General features: G+C 39.9%; 1 protein-coding gene across 1 annotated transcript; it reads right to left on the bottom strand.

The window, feature by feature from the left end:
- Positions 1-10,646: 10,646 nt before the first annotated feature.
- On the bottom strand, positions 10,647-18,701 carry DLEU7 (deleted in lymphocytic leukemia 7). The gene is made up of 2 exons (XM_073337857.1): positions 18,210-18,701; positions 10,647-10,853 (listed from the first exon to the last, which is right to left on the bottom strand). The coding sequence occupies exons 1-2, from the start codon at positions 18,699-18,701 to the stop codon at positions 10,647-10,649; spliced, it is 699 nt and encodes a 232-aa protein (XP_073193958.1).
- Between the last annotated feature and the right edge of the window lie 272 nt (positions 18,702-18,973).

Genomic DNA, 18,973 nt, shown 5'->3' with positions numbered 1-18,973 from the left:
ACCTTGATACTTGGCAATGCACAATGGGAAAAAAAATTTCTAGTTGAAAAGGAAAAACCACCCTTTATCTTCCCTCTCCCTCTCTTTATTTATTCTTTGTTTTTCTTGGATTGATTCCTCCATTATGTCCTTCCTGCCTTTTCTGAGGGTAGAATAAGGGCTCGTCTAGAAAGGATTCTGGGTTTTTTACTGTAAATGAAAACTTTTGGAGAAAGTAAACAGCCAGTGGAAACTGCTACCCAGTAAACACTGTAGTATGTTGTGAAGCAAATAGTTCGCACTGGCATTGAACCCAGGAAAACAAAAGTCACTTCACAACTGGGAGCCTAGCTGAGCCACCTGCAATGCCATTGATTCACAGTATTACACTGAGCGTGTGTTCCTCAACTGTGACTTCGCCGAAGTATTCTTGCCCTTCATTCCCTTTTCTCTGAATGAGTTGTATTGCAGGCCTAGAGCTACACATGCCAATCACCTCTCTATAGCATTTTTGCTTCAAAGGCTCTCATCGTATGATGTTGGCTCCCCGTGGAAAGCAATATGTTACGACCCATGCGAACATCTCCAGGGATATGTTAATTAAAATGACTTGGAGCTTTTCCTATACAGTTACACTGCATTACGGTGAATCCCACTTAGCAGGATTACTGACTGAGGACTCAGTTCTGCCTGATAGGCAGAGAGCTTGTACTAGGAGTTGAGTGCAGCTGCACCACTCCCGCAGAAGCTCCCAGAATTTCCAGGCAAGCAAAGGAAGCACACCCACTGCCTTGTATTCCTTGCCGCAACCAGCTAGCTCAACTGGCGCAGTTTAACCCAAAGTAAAAGTTGGCAGATCTTAGGCCATGTCTACACTTACTGGGGATCGACACTTCTGCAATTGGTGCAGCAGGGATCAATTTAGCGGGTCCAGTGAAGACACACTAAATTGATGGCAGAGCACTCTCTGGTCGACCCCGGTACTCCACCGGAACAAGAGGAGTAACTAAGTTGACGGGAGAGCCTCTCCTGTCAATGCAGCGTGGTGTAGACACCACAGTAAGTCGACCTAAGCTACGTCGACTCCACCAGTAATGTGACTTAGGTCGACTTATCCTGGTAGTATAGACAAGGCGTAGGTGTGAACTGGGGGCACACTTTTACTGTAAAATCCCTATATAGTCATTTCTTCTTAGGCTTGTATCTATTAGAAGTCCCTCATTTCTTGCTGTTCTCTTGTTATCTCATGGGTCGTTCCCCCTTTTCACCTCTTAAATGTGTGCAATCCCCTCTCCGGAGCAGGGGCAAGTGAAACCACAGAAATCACCCAGGAAAGTTGGGAGGCAAATGGTGGGATTGAAGTGTAACATGTTCTCAAACTTCATAACCACCTGCAGTACCTCCAGCATCTCATCTGCAGCACCTGAAAAGGTGGCATTGTTCGACCACAGGGCAAGAATGGAAGGAACATTCTGTGTGGCATGTTCCTTCTCCCAAAGGACTGCAGAGCTTTAGTGCTGAGAGGTATTAGTAACTCTTAATGTAAAGATGCAGTAGTAACAGAGCTACTAAGAGCAACATTAAGTATCCCCCCTTCCTCTGGGACACTCATCACAGAGTAGAGTTTAGGCAGAAATAAAAATTTCATGTTGATGAGATCACAAAATGTAGAGATGGAAAAGACTCATTAGATCATTCAGCTCATCTCATTGCCAATGCAGAATTTCTCCCTAAGGTGCTTCTACCAGAACTGCATTTTTAATAAAAAAAATTTGATTTTCAGTTGCAGGAGATGGGGGGAGCCCCTGAAATTGCAAAAATTTGTCAAATTTTGGGGGCTTTCTTGACCAGCTCTAACATTTACTGAGTTTTTGGTTTTGGGGTGGGTTTTTGTTTCAGCTTAATTCTGCATGTCCCAAGTGATGAAACTTCCAACGCTTCCTTGAGAGACTCTTCCATAGTTTAATACATCCAGCTGTTGGAGAGATTCTCCTGACATTTAGCTTAAATTTTCCCTTTCTTAAATGCATTCAGTTTTTCCTAATTATACCCTTGTGCATGAGACCAAACAATCATTCTTTCATGCTACAGCTCTGTTAAGCTATGGAAGAGTCCCCCAAGGAAAGAACTAGAAACTCCATTACTTAGAACATTTAAAACTAGACTGGATATGCAGAAGTGAAGGCAATCATTCTGCACTGGCAAGAGATGGTGACGTCCTAGGAGGTCTTTCATCTCTAATTTTTATGATTCATCATTCTAACCTGAATTTTGTTTCTCATTTATGCATGCTTTCGTATATGGCTATTTAAATATTGGGCATTGATTTCACGCCCAGCGTAAGTTTGATGCAACTCCTCAGAAGTTTGACTTGCTCTCACTTAGGCCAGACCTATATCTTAAATCCCAAAATTCTTTTGGTGTGGCTTTTTGTACAGCGTTGTTTGTTTCTGGAGATGGCTGAAGTAATCCATAGTTTCAAAGTGCATCCTGTCTTCTCTCTCACTTCAGTTAGATGGTAAGCCTGTCTCAGCATGGGCTGTTCTCCCTTTGGCACTGATCCTTCAACTGGATCTCTTAGTTGGTCCCTGTGCTCACACAGAACCCCAAGGACTTCAGAGCGGGGATGTATGGCTTCTGCCTACCTGGATACAATTAGGCTGTGTCTTGTTCCACACTGAATGCATTGTCCTGCTTAATAAATAATAATTTTCAAAAATATCAATTGGATTAATATTCCTGTTATAATCTACCATATTGTAAAGATTCATTGGACTTCATAGTGTTATGGTTCATAAAATGTTCAGAATTACACTAATGAAAACTAGAAAGTGGATTTTTCCCCCCCCTACACTCCAGGTAATTTTATACTGTTTCTCCAACTGAATTTGCGAAATAAAGAGAGAGATGGGTCACATGATGTCCTAACATCTTTAAAAGCAATGAGCAATACAACAGGAGTTCTTTTTCTGGGTATGGGGTGTACGGGGAGACTTTGGCAAACCAGTAAAGTGCCTGAAACCACTATGGCTTACTGCTAAAAGCAGCCAAGTCAGCAGGCTGTAAATCGGTCATTCAGCACTCTCAGTTTGACCAAGGCAGGAGTGGGGGGGGGGGCAGGAGATTTGGGTTCTACAGAAAGGGCAGCTTGACCCCGCGTCCTTCCTGATAAGAATTGTGTTGAAGTGGCTGATGCATGCATTTTCAAAGAGCAGGATGTGCCCCAGGAATGTCTATTGGGGCCTCAAGGCTGCAAACTCTGGAAACACCCATACCTGCTTAATCGATAATCAGAAGGAATCTCTTGCTTGACTATTGAAACTGCTTACTTAACAAGTTTTCTTTAAGGGACATGTCATTCTATTACTAATGTATAAATAAGGGGGAAAAGTTTGAGGTAGTTGGACTTGTTTTTGGACTCTCCCTCTGGATACATCTTGCAGTCCCCACCGGCAGACGACGGAAGATTTGGCCACCGGAAGCCTGCCGCTGTGCCACTCGAGAGCCACACTCAGCTTTGGTAATTATCAAGGGTTGGGGGTGTTTTACTAACCTCTTGCAGACGTGTGTATAAGTGCTTGAGACTAAGTAAAGTTTAGCTTTAAGTGAAAGCACTCTTGTGTTGTCCTGTTTGTGCCAGGCCGTGTCTCCCCTGATTTATTTCCTGACACCACCTCGCACAGAGTAAAAATTACCAAGAGCTTTGGGTTGAAAGAACCCCAGGTAACAGGGGGGGAAGGGAAGATATCTCTGATTTGCTCACAGCCAGAAAGGTTATTTAAAGGAAAAGCAGAGGCAGCAAGTGCAGAAATGTCTCTAAATAGAAATGCTTCACCCAGTTTGAGTGAGTCTCAGTTTCAACAGCAGTGTCTACCCACAGAAGCAAGAAATGACTTGTTTGATTACCTGTGAATAGGAAGGGAGCTGTGTCATACTTGACTCATGAGAAGCTATTTTAAAAGGAACAAAATGATGAGCAGATAATTTGGTTTGGAAAGTGAAGATTTTCTACTCTTTGGTGCACTAACCTGCCATGTCAGTATTGCTTTGTGTTTTATTGTACCCTGTTGGGCTAATTCGGATCTTGCTTACACGTGTATAAATCAGGAGTAAGTCATTTAAAATCAGAGTGACACTGGTGTAAAGCAGGTGGGAATCAAAATAAAATCAGAGCGTGAGTGTTCAAATCACAGCTAAGCATATATAATGTGATGAAGCAGAAGAAAAACTGAAAAATTTTTATATATTAAAAAAAATTAGTGCTCAATTTCCCCTGGTTATGAATGCAGTTTTAGGGGAAAGGGAGTAAGCTATATCAGTATAAGGCTCTTTTATACAGATATAACTGTGCCCACGCTATGGGCTGCAACAATATAACGACACTGGTTTTAAAAAAAAATCACTCCCCCTACCAATATAGTTATGCCAATACAAAAACTGTTTGTAGACCAGGCATAATTCAGAAACTCTCACAAGACCCATTTCTGAGATTTCCAATGCTTTCTGCATTTGGCTGGATTGATACTACAGTATTATTTTTTTTAAATAGCCCCTTTGTGGTGATTGAGGTTCTCCCTCTTCACTCCTACGCTAAAAGTGTGGAAGTGCATGGAAATTTAAACAAACAAAAAAAAAAAAAGCAAATTTTTGAACTCCGGAAAAGGTCTGAGCAAAAGCACAGGGCAATTACCTTTTTCATCGACACCACTTTATCCATCACTAAAAATATTACTGGGATGGTAGGTCCTTTGCAATCTTGGAGGTGACATCACATTTTCCACTTTTAATTCATTTCAACTTAAAGGCCCCCTGAAATAATAATTTGCCTTTCACAGATAGGTGTACTTCACACAGCCATTTACTGAAAAGGTATTGATGTCAGGGTATGGTGTATATAAAAAAGCAGACCCTAGCTATAATTAAGCCTAAACTTCCTTTTATACTGCACCTCCTTTATCAATTTTCTCGCTTTATAACAACCACTTCAGGATGACATTCAGAATGTTAGTAGCTCCCAGATGATCTTTTCTCAACAATATGCAATCACTGTTTACACTTTAAAGTGTGTCACTTTAGCCTGCCACATTTTTCATCTTTAATCCTTCTTTTTATGAGAGAGAAGCAGCCTCCAGTGTTACATTCAGCAGTACCAGTTCAGATCAAGAGATCAATGACTCAACAACGACATCCACTGGCCTACCTCAAAATATCAGCCAAAAGAATCATTCATCGCAGGCGAACAGTGTTGGCAGAAACCTGCTTTTGCTAGGAGGCAGGTTGGCAGCATTTTAGCCTTTTAGCAAGATGTCCTGTTACTGAGTGTGAGTTTACTTGATGTATTGTAAATGAAAAATTAGACTTACATGGAGCACTTATTACATTCATACTAAAGGACTGAAAAAAAATCCCTTTGGAAATCTGATGGGGAAAATGGTTTGAATCCTCAAGTTTTTAGGCAAAATTCAAGAATGAATGCTGGGTAAAGACTTTAGGATCAGGCCCTATGTTAAAAATACTGTACCATACATGTGAGGATATAGTTAGTGTTTCCTTAAAACTGCAGCAAGCTTTAGAGTAAACCGGGGGGGGTGGAAGGGAAGGGAGAGAGAGAGAGAGAGAGAGAAGCCTTAGGGATAGCACTGTTTGCCTTATTCTAATAATGCGTCTATTCTAGTGCTAGAAGAAAGCTGCTCTTTGTGATTCTTTATACCACTGTCACCAGACAAGATGTCTGCCTGAAACACATGTGGAAGGAAGGATCAACCTGAAAGTACTTGATCTGCAAAATTGGAAACTTGAGCTGTTCTGACTGGGCACAGGTCACATGGTACACTTTTGTTGCCTGATTGGATGAGTGTAACTTTAGAATCAGATTTCTGCTGTGCATATTTGCATATAGTAATTCAAAATTTGCATTTTGCTAGTATTCTGCAATATTTGCAGAACAGTCATTGATTTGGTGACCACTCCTGCTAGAAAAACTCATAAGGTAGATTATTAGTGGAAAGCAATTACAAAAGAGATACAAACATAGTGAAACTACTGTATACACTTCAATGAGTATTGACAAATTCTGTGATAATGACTTTTTAAATGACTGTTTTGTAATTCTTCACATATATGATTTCAGCCATAAACTCTTTGGATGGGAATAGGTATGAATGGCCGGGCTGGTAGTACCACCTATTAAAGGTAGCCCAACACGTGCCGTTATGAAACTTTGTGTTTAGTTGCTTATAACTTTGCTAAACTATAAATACGTGGTCCAAAATTTGCCATGCTGAGAGTCTGCCTCAGGCTGAATCTTTTTGGAAATTTTCAGCCAAAATTCAGAAAACTGTTTCTGAGGATGGGGCAAGGGAAAAATATATTGCTTTGCCCTTTGTGTTTTTTAAAATTCTGACCTTTTCTTTGAACAGCTCTAGCACCCCCATGCTTCGGAGCAGTGCCTTGAAATGTGGCAGAAGATTAACTTTTGTATCCGGGATATGGCTTTTGCCATTCCCATGGGAATTCACTCAAATTTGGCCAAATTATAAGCTTTTTTTTTAAAAAAAATCACAGTTCACACTTGCCCAATAAAGATGTCTTCAATTTTTAGCAGCTAAATCTTCTGAAGATTCCAGATTTTTTTTTAAAAAAAATCTTTCCCTTATTAAAAAAAATCTAAATTTTGAAATTCAAAACATGTCAACAAGATTTATTGTTCAAAAACATGGGGATATATGAAAATGTTAAGACATTTTTCTATTTTTTTTTGTTAATTTTGAAATGTCATCAAAAATTTGCAACTTGAAAACATTCAACCAGTTGCACTATATACACATAGACATATATTGAGTATACTATTGGATTGTTATAGATACTTTGACAAATATAGTAAAATAAAATAGTAAGTCTATGACTTGGCTTGTCAAATGAAGAGGGAAAAATAGCACCTTTTAATCTACTAGAGCCTTTAACTCTTGTCTGGTCAGGGTTCAGCCCTGATCAGTTTCCAGTATGCTAACATGCTGATGATGTTTGGCCAATATGTCTTTAGTTTTACATTCAATATGCCTATGGAAAAACCAGCTTCTTCAAACCCTTACTCATGCGAGGTAATCCCTAAGATCAACAGAATTACTTGGGTGAGTAAGGCTTTGAATTATTGCGTCCCAAAAGACCTATTCAGGAGAAGAGGATATCTCTTTAAGGGACTCACATTCATGTAAGAAAACATGGAAACATTTAACCCAGCAAAACAAATTGATTTTGTGGATCTCAATGATTGTACTTAATTAGGAGGTTTTATTGGAAAAATCCACAAAAAAGGAGAGAGAAAAAACCCAGTGTCTTTGAAACAAAGATGCATTAGAGCAGAATGTCAGGATTCATTTATGAAATCACGGCTGCATAAACAATGTTTCACTGTAAGAACCCAATTTATAGTATTTGTCATAAAAAAGCAAACACTTTGGGGGCCGCTTTTGTGACACAATGTCGTACCGTGTGATGCTGCAAGCCGGCAGGCACAACAATAGATCAGCAGAGGCAGCTTTCTCATGCTATTTTTGGGCAGTAAATTCTTTTGAACTTCAAATGTTTCATGGTTCTTATTTCAGAAGCAGGACCTGATATTTAGACCCATTCACTCTTAGCTCTGAATTTTGTCAACTGCTTAGAGAATATGACACCACACAGAGCTGGTTGCTTCTAATATATGAGAAGATTGGATGATCTGCAACTAAAAGAAACTTTAATGGCAATATACAGTGGGATGTTTGACATGGAAAAGGCCAAATAGATTGTTGAGTCCATTGCAATTGAAGGCAGGTTGTGGTTCCCAGAACAGGATATGTCAATTGCTATTCATTTTTACTACACTTTACCTTAATAAATACATTATTAAATAACTCCCTGATCTTCAAACAGGCGTAGGCATAACTTTACACATATGCAAGCCCACTGATCTCAGTACTCCTGTGAGGAAAGTGTTTGCAGGTCTGGGACTTAAGAAAATCACTGCACTCTGATTCAGTTATGGAAGCATTTTGAAAGAAAAATTAATCCCCTGCCCCACTGAGGTTAAGCGTTTATTTAAATATTTTAGTCAAATTTAAATTAAAGGATCCCAAAGACTTTTAAATTTATAGTGCCCCACAGAATTTCAAAAAAAATTAATAGTGTTTTCTTTTTAATGACCTTGACCACAAATATTCATTTTAAATGGGAGAGTTTGGGGAAGGAAGTGTTCTGGAAATTTTCATCATATGCAGTGATGCCTGCAAAAGCACACTGTTAAGTACTCTTTAAATACACTATATCTTAGGAGCTTGAAAAGAAATTTTTTGTCTCAAATAACTTTGTTCTTTTCCATTTGGTCAACATTTTGTGTATGCACATGCATGCAAATGGAACTGAAATCAGCATGGTGGTTCTTGTTTAGTTCCTCATTTGTGTGTACGGTCATCACTGGTTATGTCAGCACAAAATTGTGATTATCTTGACCTTATGATCTCAATGGGGGTCTTGCTGTTGACTTCAAAGAGGCGAGGATTTCACCTGATGTGCGCTGTACACCCAAAATGTAAGTTTTGCTTTTAAATTACTTTTTATGGAAAAGCATAGAAACACCTCTGTTCAGTTCTAAACACTCCTTTCTAGTGTTTGTCACCAAACACTATAGAACTGTGCTAGTGTATGAGACCTAGAAAGTTAAACTGATTAGAAACAACCATACTACTGCTGTAAATGAATCTCATTACTGGGGGGAAGTACATGAGTATCCATCCAAGAGTTAATGCTCATCCAAGTAGCCTTGTCCCCACAGCTTATACTATACCAATATGGTGTAGTATCTGTCTCCTCCAATGTGGCTTCTGGGATAACTGGGCTGGCAAGGAGAGGTGGGGAAAACCACATAAAGCACAAGGCAGGGCTCCTTGCTATGCAGGGCTGAGAGCAGAGCTTGGGCTTTTTCAGGGATGTCTCCCATGCCAGCTCTGCTGTCCCTAAATCCCTCCCCTCTGAGGCAAGCATTAGAAGAAACTCCATGAGCTTCATCGCACAGAATTTCCTGAGTCCTCTGTCCCCTTTCTGTGGGAGGATACCATAATCATGATATATTCACTATAATAAATATAAAGTAATACCTAATACACCATGATATTAACACAAGATACACAGAATAATAATGCATTGTTTGCTCTGCAGGTCACCTTAAAACTTAGCATTACTAGGAAGATCATTACATCTACTTGAAAGTCCCTATATTCCGCAAGGTGCAAAGGAGGGGGGTCACTGCCACAAATGTGTCCCTCCTCCATTTTTCTGGAAGGGAGGAAGGGACTCAAACATAAACAAGACACTCCAAGCCTTTTTTTTTTTTTAATTCTTCTTTGGAAATACATTTTCATGAGTTTTCTTCCAATTTATAAACTAATACTGAGCCTACTGGGCTGACCCATCATAAACAAGGTTTCAACCCAAAGCAAAAGTCTCTATTTAAGCTAAGAAACACCACCAAACAGGTATTTTTATATAGGAAGGACTGACAGAGCCTTAATTATAGCTGTGAGACCGGCACCTGTGTAGTGTTAAAAGGGGTCTCATGTGAATATAAAATATGGTAAATCAATCAGTATACAAAGTCACATGCAGAAAGTAATCATGTGGAAATTCACTACCTTAGCCAATGGAAAGAGACACTTTTCTATCTCTTATTCTATGCAGAATGCCCTCATCCCTACACAAGTAAGATAAAAATTGAGCTAAATTTCTCTGTCACATGCAGCTGCAGAAAAAAAACGCAGACTATGGAAACTCCTGGTTTGTCAGTAGATGAGCAGAGTTGTATACTTGTGTGTTGCACAGTCACTAGAGCTGGATGAGTTTTGCAAAGCAATTTCCACAAATATATGTTTAAATCTTTGAATACATTTGCTTTGTCCCCACTTTGTGCCCCTTCTGCTTGCTTTCCATTAGCATTCATGTGCTTGACTACTGAGGGCTTTTATTTATTTATTTATTTATTTTTAATAGTGATCCTATTGGGTCCAAAAATGTTCCCCTTTTTCCCTTTTCTGAATTGGCAACCCTTCAGATCAGTTGTTGCAGATCAGTGTAGTAAATTACCGTAAAGAGCTTCTCTTTTTTTAAAAAGGTATCTTTAAATACTGTGCACCCAACATACCTCTCACCTCTTGTCCTTGTGATAAAGTTACATTCTTACGTATAGCGCTTTCTGTCTCTGCAGTATCAAACCAGCACAAAGAATGATTTGAAAACATGTTTTCACAAACAGTGATGTAGGTTAATGGAATTCCAAAAGGTCATCTTCTTCTCCACCACCATTCTTTTTATCATTGTGTCCCAATTTTAGGGTCCAACTTTACAGTCCTTGTTCATGTGGGGCTCAATTCTGCAAGGTGCAGATCAACTCCTGGAGGTGCCCTCAAATCCCATTCATACCAGTTTGACCAGGAAGACAAAGGGTGCTCAACACTTTGCAGGACTGGGCTCTTGATTATGAAGTCCTTACTCATGTGAAGTCAATGCGATCACTCATGTGAGCAGAGGCTGCAGATTCAACCATTCAAATTACACATAATTTTGAAGGCAATTGAGAGGTAGGGTTGTACCATCACCTTTTACAGAAATTAGTCACTCTTGTCTGTGTGGCTGTTTCACATCTCTGGGAGGTTTTGTAGGATTTGTCTCAGTGAAGCTTGGGCTATGGCATACAAGTCTGAGGGGAAAACTGCAAGTGAATGCATCAGTTTCTTGATGATGTTCCTCAAACACTGGTGTGCTGCATGTAAGTCTCTGTCAAATCGCTGCCCCTCCAGCTGTAAAGCCATATGCCTGCAGATGTTTCTAAACTCAACGCTGTCCTAAAAGCCAAACCAAAAAGAAATGAGTGATAAGTAATAGTTTAGCCATGCACAGCACATCTTTCTAGACAGAAACTTTCAGCATGAATTTTTGTCTCTGATCTTTACATATTGCTGCACAGTGTTGTGATGTGCAACCTTGTGCCAGTTTCACCTACCCGCTTTTAAATGTCAGCAGTCTCCACTGAACTTTTGCAGCTTTGTATTAAAAATTATCTTTTAATTAATCATAATTTTAGTAGTTTACCTCAAACAACACTTATTCGTGATAACTGTCTCCGGACTGATTTTATATTCCCTGTGCACCCAAAAGGCCCCCTGGCTTCCTTGAGAACTTTCTCTATAAGCATAATCCATGCTAGGGCCTGTGTCCACTAGGGAAATGCATTGTGTTGAACAACGTGCTAATTAACAAGTTCTAACTAAATGACTTTGCATCTAGTGTAGACCATGCCAACCATGTTTTCGAACTTAGGTGGACATGGTTAACCCTAGGGGGATGCTCACTAATGCTTTTTAAACACAATTTATTCTTGTCTACACTTGGTGCAAAGTAGTTTATCATGTGTGTTAGATGTATTTGTTTTGTTACATAATGAATGTTCCAGATGACCCTTTGGAAAATGTTGGTCTTTGTCCCCCTGTAGAAGCTGCTCCACATAAGAGGCTTATGAGTCTGCTGCTACTTCTAGTTAATATACTTGGTTCTTTCTCTGAAATGGTAAAGGCTCGTGCTTTTAGCTCTCTGAGACCTGAGTTTAGACTCTGCTGTCAGCCCAAAATAGTTCTTAAAGGAATGCATGTTCAAGCCCCTCATGGGCCAAAGCTCCATTATTTCAAATAAAGCCCCATTAAAACTGTGTACAAATGTGGTTTAATCCAGACAGTACCTGCTACACTATGGTAACGTTAAAGGTGATCTGCAAACAAAACATCAAAAAGGAGTTAACACTGAAATATGTGCTGAATGGCCTCACTAAGCGGGCAGGGATGAGCAATTGGCACAAAAATAATGCAAAACTAACCAATTTGGTTATAGATCCCCTAGAAGCCCTCTTGCATTAGTTGGAAGTCTGCTGCAGGTGTGGAGATTCCATCATTGTGGAATGTCCCCAACACTGGAAAACTGGGGAGCACTAAGGCAAGACCCTCGGTAAGTAGCAATTTTTTTTCCTGTTAAAAAAAAATGTTTTGATTGTCCCTTTGAAGGTCACCTTTTGAATCCTGGTCTATAAAGCTCCCTTTAGTAGAATTCAGAAATTTTCTAGGTATAAAATCCCTAGTGCAATTTATTTGACCTCTTAATATATTTGACTAAGTAAACAAGCTAGTAATGCCAGCTTTTCCAGGTGTCCAGCACATGGGAACTTTAGGATACAGGACAGAAAATGAAATTTTTTATTCTCTCTCCTTTCAAAAAAAACTGGATACTAACTAACTGAAGTAAACAGAAAAAGTTTGCTTACTTAAAAAAAGCCCTTCTGTATTAGGTTTAGAACAGTGGACTCCTGTGAACTGAAGTGATAGAGGGCAATAGCTCAAGTGGTTCATAGTTTCTATTAAAATACTAACACAATAAATATTTGCAGTGATTTCATTTGAAGTGTTTTCAATTTCAATGCAGGAGCATATCTTTCCTGCAGCTTTTGTTTGTCAGACCCATATGTTTAGACAGATGAGTTAATATCCCACATGGCACTGACAGAGCTACACCAGAATAAGAACTGCATGACTCACTAGTCCTAAATCTCTTAAAATTAGGACTTAAAATATTCAGCTGGTCTTTAAGTGCTTTAGATTTGGCACTTGACACTGAGCTGGATCAGTAGGCCATTTCCACTTGCACAGCTTTTATTTTTGATCACTATTGTAAATATGATATTAACTAGCAAGTGTCATTTAGTTTAGGAAGATGCTACCCTTAACAAGACACCATCAAAGAGGATAAGACCTGTTTACTTCTATTTTTTTTTTTTTTTTTACTCTTAACTGTTAAATAGATAAGTCAAGTCAATCTTTTCGGTTTGCAGTCAGGAACCTTGTTTTTTTTTCTTAAGCGTGCTCACAGGTGTATGGTCTAGTGCCATTTGTTATGAAGTTGGAATATAGAAGATTGTAAGTTCCAGCCCTGCTCGTTTGCTGACTCAGTGGCTGTCTACATCAGGCATTTTTACCAAGAATTTTCCACAATTACTATCCCCAGTCCAGCTCCACTGGTAGCAGCAAGGATGGGAAAGCTAGTGCAGACAGTGTTGGTGGTTAATATGCTAATGAATGCCACCATGTTGTGTATATCCGCTGTAAGCAGTGTTAGACACCATGGTGGCTGAAAGGCCTGCAAGCACCCAGGGCCTTGTCTACAATACTGCTTCCATCACTGCTGGTACCTTTGGTGGAACTGAAGCAATGGTGGAAATTTCTGGCCAAATTCTAGTGTGGACCAGTACTGATCTGAGATGGGGGCCTATCGGTGCTACCATAATACAAATTATAATACATCATAATGCCCTGGTCTTGAAAAAGAACCACAACTGAAGTAAAGTTTTCTAACATAACTATAAGATGGTTTGGCCCCATTTAAATGGACAAGTCCAGTCAATATTAGTAGATGGCGGGAGAGCCATTGTGCATTAAACACAGTAAAATATTTAGGGAAGATAGTGCTTTAAGCTCCTTTCCTTAATTTGCTCATCTATAAAATGCACATAAGTAAGCATTATTGCATAGGGATGTTGAGAGAATTAGTGAATGTTTGTAAAGCATTTTGAAAACATAAGCATTATAGAAGTGCTAAATATTATTTCTCAAAAAATTAAAAACATGTTAGTTTTCTTGGGGTTTTCCCCATTCCTCTCTTCCCTCTCCTCCCTTTGAAAAGAGTTTATTTCCCATTTGTAAAAGGTGCCACAATGACAACACTAAAGATTTGAGTCCTCTCGCTTCAGAAGAGGTATAATGCAAGCTTCCCTGCCAATAAGCCTCAGCTTCTTCTGAAGGAACATCTGTAGGGGTGGTTGTCTTAAAGCCCCTCCAACCATAGTGTTTCAAAACATTTATATTTAGGAAGACTTTAATGTATTGTTTCCTAGAAGTCATCTCTCACAAAAAGTTATACAGCTATTAATAATTTCTTGTAAAGTCACCGTGTGAAAAAATTAAAACCAGCCATCCTGTGGTTTGCCACTATATAGCCTCTTCCTAACAAAGCAGGCACAAGTACAGAGCAATTGTCAGAGTGAAGAGACTGTTAATGTCATGTAGCCATGAGTACCTGTTTTCTCACTGAATTCACAGTGATTCTGGGAACAATTCCAAAAATGATCCCCATACTGTTAGAAATAAAACCAAAAATTGTTCATTTGTCAACATTTTAAATATATCCAAACAACCTAAAATTGACACTTACAGTTTGCACTTTGGAGCAACCTCTCCATGGTCAGTCTTCATATTAATTACTGTAAGAATGAAAATTCATTGCTAGAAGACACAGGAATTATGTTATATCCTCATTAGCTACCAAAAAGAGTGAGTGGACACGCACACACTTAATTGGTTTAATCTGTGGTGGCAGGTAAAGATTCTGCTGCTGTTCTGTAAGAATTCTGATGAACATAATTTTCTGGTTGCCATCACCACTAAGCCCCTCTTCATGAATCAGCATATGGTCTACTCTAGAGCTGATTGTTTCATGGGAAAAGAGAACCCTCCCTTTGGGTCCGAAATCAGCTTTCAGAAAATGATTAAGTGTAATTACAAATACTTTATTGCAACAACTATCAGTTCTATAGCGCTTTGGAAAAAATGGTGAAAATCATGTGAGAAAAGAGCACTGGGCTTGTATTGCTAACACTACACCATGACCATTTTCTGACTGAATAATGTGTTGGCATTCCAGTATTTTTTCAAAGATTGTCATAGCTAAGGAGGACTAGCTGGGATACAGAGCCTAGCTCTTCTAGTCCTCCAGTTTGAATCTAGTCTAGGTCAATAGTTTCTAATGTCACATCTGTTGGTTGCTGAGTGAGCTTATGGTTTCATTTCCATTCCCTATATATTGCTCTCCATATAGCAGAAAAACAAAAACCAACAAATCGTGGCACTGTTGCTGACAGTCTGAGACTAGGGCTGCAGACCCTGATTCTGCAAAGAGGTCCCCCTGGGCATACCCTTACGCCTGCACAGAGTCCCACTTCTTTCCTGGTGTATATTAACATAGTTCCATTGATTTCAATGCAGCTATGCCAGTTTACACCAGTTGAGGATCTAACACGGTGAGGCAACCAATAGGCATAAAGGTCCATCCACATGGATCTATTCCTTTATGATCCTGGAGACCCTCTCACACCTAGCGACAGAATACTAGTGGAGAGGCTAGTTTCCCAGAGGTGGGGAACTTGCATTGTCAGGCAGTTTTCACTGTCCAGAACTGTCCATCTGCCACTTTCACAAGCACTAGTTTTTTTAGAATACCAAAACTGTTTTGAAACTGTGATAGTTATTTTAAACTTCCTAATATAATTTATATTCCATTTCCAGCTGGCTAAGATCCAGTTTAGTCCAATCCAATCTTGTTATACATTTCTGAGTTACTAATACTTCAGTGAGCCCGCAGTTACTCCAGCTAAGGAGGCTGGATGTTATCAAAGAGCAGTGGTAGTGAAGTCTGCACCTGCCCATAGCACAAGGAAGCTGCACACAGGAATCTTTTCATTTTATGTTTTCTTTTCAAATACACACAAAGTGCTGCCCAAAATCTCTCGCTTTTAGTACTGTACTGACTGATCTGTTCACCCTGCAAGTGCATAATTATGGTAGAGAAACTTATATTATTTTAGCGTGGATGTCTGAAATCCAGAGTCACTAGTATATTGTTTGTGGATGATGATGCTGGTAAGTGACCTGTCAAACTTAAAGGAAGGTCCATCAGAATTCTCCCAGGAGCTTAACCTTCTATCATAAATTAACACTAAGCCACTTCTCTCAGGCTTCCTAGACCAATATTGTCTGATGCATCTTGGGAGCTGGAAAAAGCATTGCTTTCAGGTCTATGGTAGTCTCTGGAGTATGCATGCTTTACTATGTTACAATGTCGGTTGCTTGGATCTTTTTTCACAAGCCACGTATAGCTATAGTTTTGGGCCACTTTTATAGCAACCTGTGACTTTTTTTTTCAACTGACACCACCAATAAAAATATAAATAAGACCATCAGATGCATTTCTGGACTGTCTGGAGCAGCCCCGCAGAGCATCAACTGAAGCAAGTAATGAATGTATTTGCAATTTGACTGAGACCAAGTTGGCCACTTAGCACTTAAGAGCATTTCTGTGCTCTGAGGATGATTGTGTTTTGGCTGTAGAAAGTGTGACTGAATAGACAGCTGCTATTTTTATTCTGTTTGTGAGGTTATGGCCATGTCATCTGAGAACTGCAGCTAAAAGTTCAGTTGTAAGAGGTTTTTTCATCTAAATTTCCCGGCAGGGTGAACATGTAAACTGAATCTTTGGAATCCAACTGTTTTAAAACTAAAACCTGGAGCAATGAAATTACTCACAGCTAAAAGACCTAATTAAATGACTCAGATTTTATGGAAACACACCACAGAATTTATTTAACTAGCCATAGAAACTGACCCAGGAAAATCCCAGTGTTCAGTTGGTCCTGATAATGGGCGTTCCCTGAAGAAAAGGTCTAACCTGACTTCAAGTAGAATAGTAATATGAGAATCCAAAGTTAATGTTATTCCCAGTGGCTTCTAAAATATACATTCACCCAAGCAGATATTAAAGCTCTTCTGGGAAAAAATAGAAAGAAAATAAAGCCACCTTTGAGGTGGATGTATTTTATCTGGTTAGTATTTGTGCTAATGAAGAATATTATTTATTTTTACATATTAGCAATGATGGTGTCACATTGGAAAGTCAATATTCCAATAAACAATTGTACATTTGTTTTTCACTAGCATAGGAATGCTAGATCTATCCATTTCAGCGGATTTTTTTTTTATCTTGACCTTTTCACTTCACACACGGCTTTTTCTGCTTTCACCCCTCACCCACCACAAGTGAATTTATTTCTGGTGAAAAGTCTTGGATTAATACCCCTGGAGACTGAAATAATCTAGACCAAAATTTTCAAAGGTAGCCTGTGATTTTTTTTTTAATTTTTTTTTTTTTTGGTGCCTCAGTTGTTGAGTGCACAACTTTTGAGATACCTTGGTTTTGATTTTTCAGAAGTGTTGACCAGCTACAAATTCAGTTGAAGTCAGGGGAGCATGGGTGCTCAGCACCTCTGGGGGAAAAATCAGGTCCCTGACATGTCTCAGACTGGACACCCAAATACTGAGGCACTTAAAATCAGAAGCAACTTCTGAAAATGCTGACCTTGGTTTTTCACTGAATAGATATGGCTCCAGCTGCTGGCAGCAGTGCAAGCTTTCCCCCATAGTGCCTTGCCAATGCCAATCTGCACCTGGAGGGTCTGCCTGCTAAGGTGAAAGGGTAGAGACATCCATATATTGGTTCAATTTATGGCCTCTCTGTTAGAAAGATCAACAAGAATGTGAACTGGAGTGAAATGTGCTTTTTGTGATGTGTATATCTGTCATGAAAAATTGGACAGACTGCAATTCATTTTACATAATAAGTCTTCCTAAGGTAATGACTTTTGGCCACAATCAAGCCGGACCAAATTTGAACCCAGAGACCAACAGGTGATGTATCACACACGCATGAATTACCCAGTCCCCTATGCATGGCTTTTTCTTGACTGTCAAAGAGCCACAAGAATTTTTCTTGTGATAATATGCACCGCCCTTTTACCAGTAAAATGAGGACCTCTTCTTACATATGTTCACTGAATCTCAGCTATAGATATAACTTGTCATTCTGGCATCATATGTGCTGGTTCTCTTATTCGATGAAAATCGACATTTCCCTTACAAGTCACTCTTTGTCTCTTCATATTTGTTGACTTGGGCTCTTCAGGTACCATAACAGCGAATGGAAGTTTGAGGCTTTATGTGGAAAATGTAAATATCTCCTAAAAAAATTTCTACGCTTCCTAATTGATGGTTTAAAGCATCACTAACCCCAACTACAACAAAAGAGCATTTGTATCCAGTACCCCTGCAGTGCTAGCACAAAGGTTTGTCATTGACTTTATAATTATTCTGTAAACTCTGTACAATCCTAAAGTGATTTGCAGTAATTACTTCATTGTAAATTAATGTAAATAAAACTGCTCCAGTCAGTCCGGCAGAATCCAGCATATACAAGGATGCCCCAAACAGTGCAATTAACTGCCCATTTGCAGAAGGAAGCCCAGGACAAGAGTCCTTTGATCTCTCACTACTTACTTTTAGGTGAATAGGAAAAGGATGTTCCTGAAAGAGAGGGAGCAGGAGGGTCTGTTCCACCCTGACAAGCTGGGATGTTGAATCTACTATTCGGGACAGCATGCTGTGCACAGCAATCTGGGTAAGTGTTCGGGGCCTGGCTGGGTCCAGCTGTCTTGAATCCTTTGGCCCAGGCTCACCTGGGTTAGAAAGAGCCTGGGATCCACATTCTTCTTCTCCTTCTTCCTCCTCAGAGGTTTTGCTTGCTGCTCTTCTGCCTTCTTCCTGCTCCTGAACCCGACTAGACCTGGCTGCTTCCAGACCCTGTCCCATGTCATGCAGAGCTGGGCCAGACATACCTGTGCTGAGCAGTGAAGAGGCCTGATCCAATTTGTAGTGGGGGTGGCAGGGTCTGGCATCCTCACATTGCTGCTGGTGGTGCAAGAGCTGCAGGGTTTGGAGAGCAACCAGCTGGTGGTTGAGAGAGACACATAAAGGTACTGATCTGGCCATCTGCTCTCTTGCCTCTGTTCCCCTCCACCGGATGGAGTGTTTCTAAACCTCCTTTGGCCTTTTCCCTCCCCCTCTTCCCACAGTGGGTGGCCGCCTGCCCCTCCCCTTCAGCCTGGGGTCAATAGCCCTGGTTCATTTCAGCACTTGTTAAAAGATCAGCCCTTCACTGTATTTCTTGGACCCAAGCTCCAGGGAGCTTCTTATGTGTACATTTCAGACAGACAGCTGGTTTCTTCTCCTTTCTGGATAACTACCTGCATATGCACTGTATT

The sequence above is a fragment of the Lepidochelys kempii genome, chromosome 1 (genome assembly GCF_965140285.1).
Source record: "Lepidochelys kempii isolate rLepKem1 chromosome 1, rLepKem1.hap1, whole genome shotgun sequence".
Taxonomy (NCBI): domain Eukaryota; kingdom Metazoa; phylum Chordata; order Testudines; family Cheloniidae; genus Lepidochelys; species Lepidochelys kempii.
Note: the sequence above shows the minus strand (reverse complement) of the source record. Positions and strands in the feature narration are given on the sequence as shown.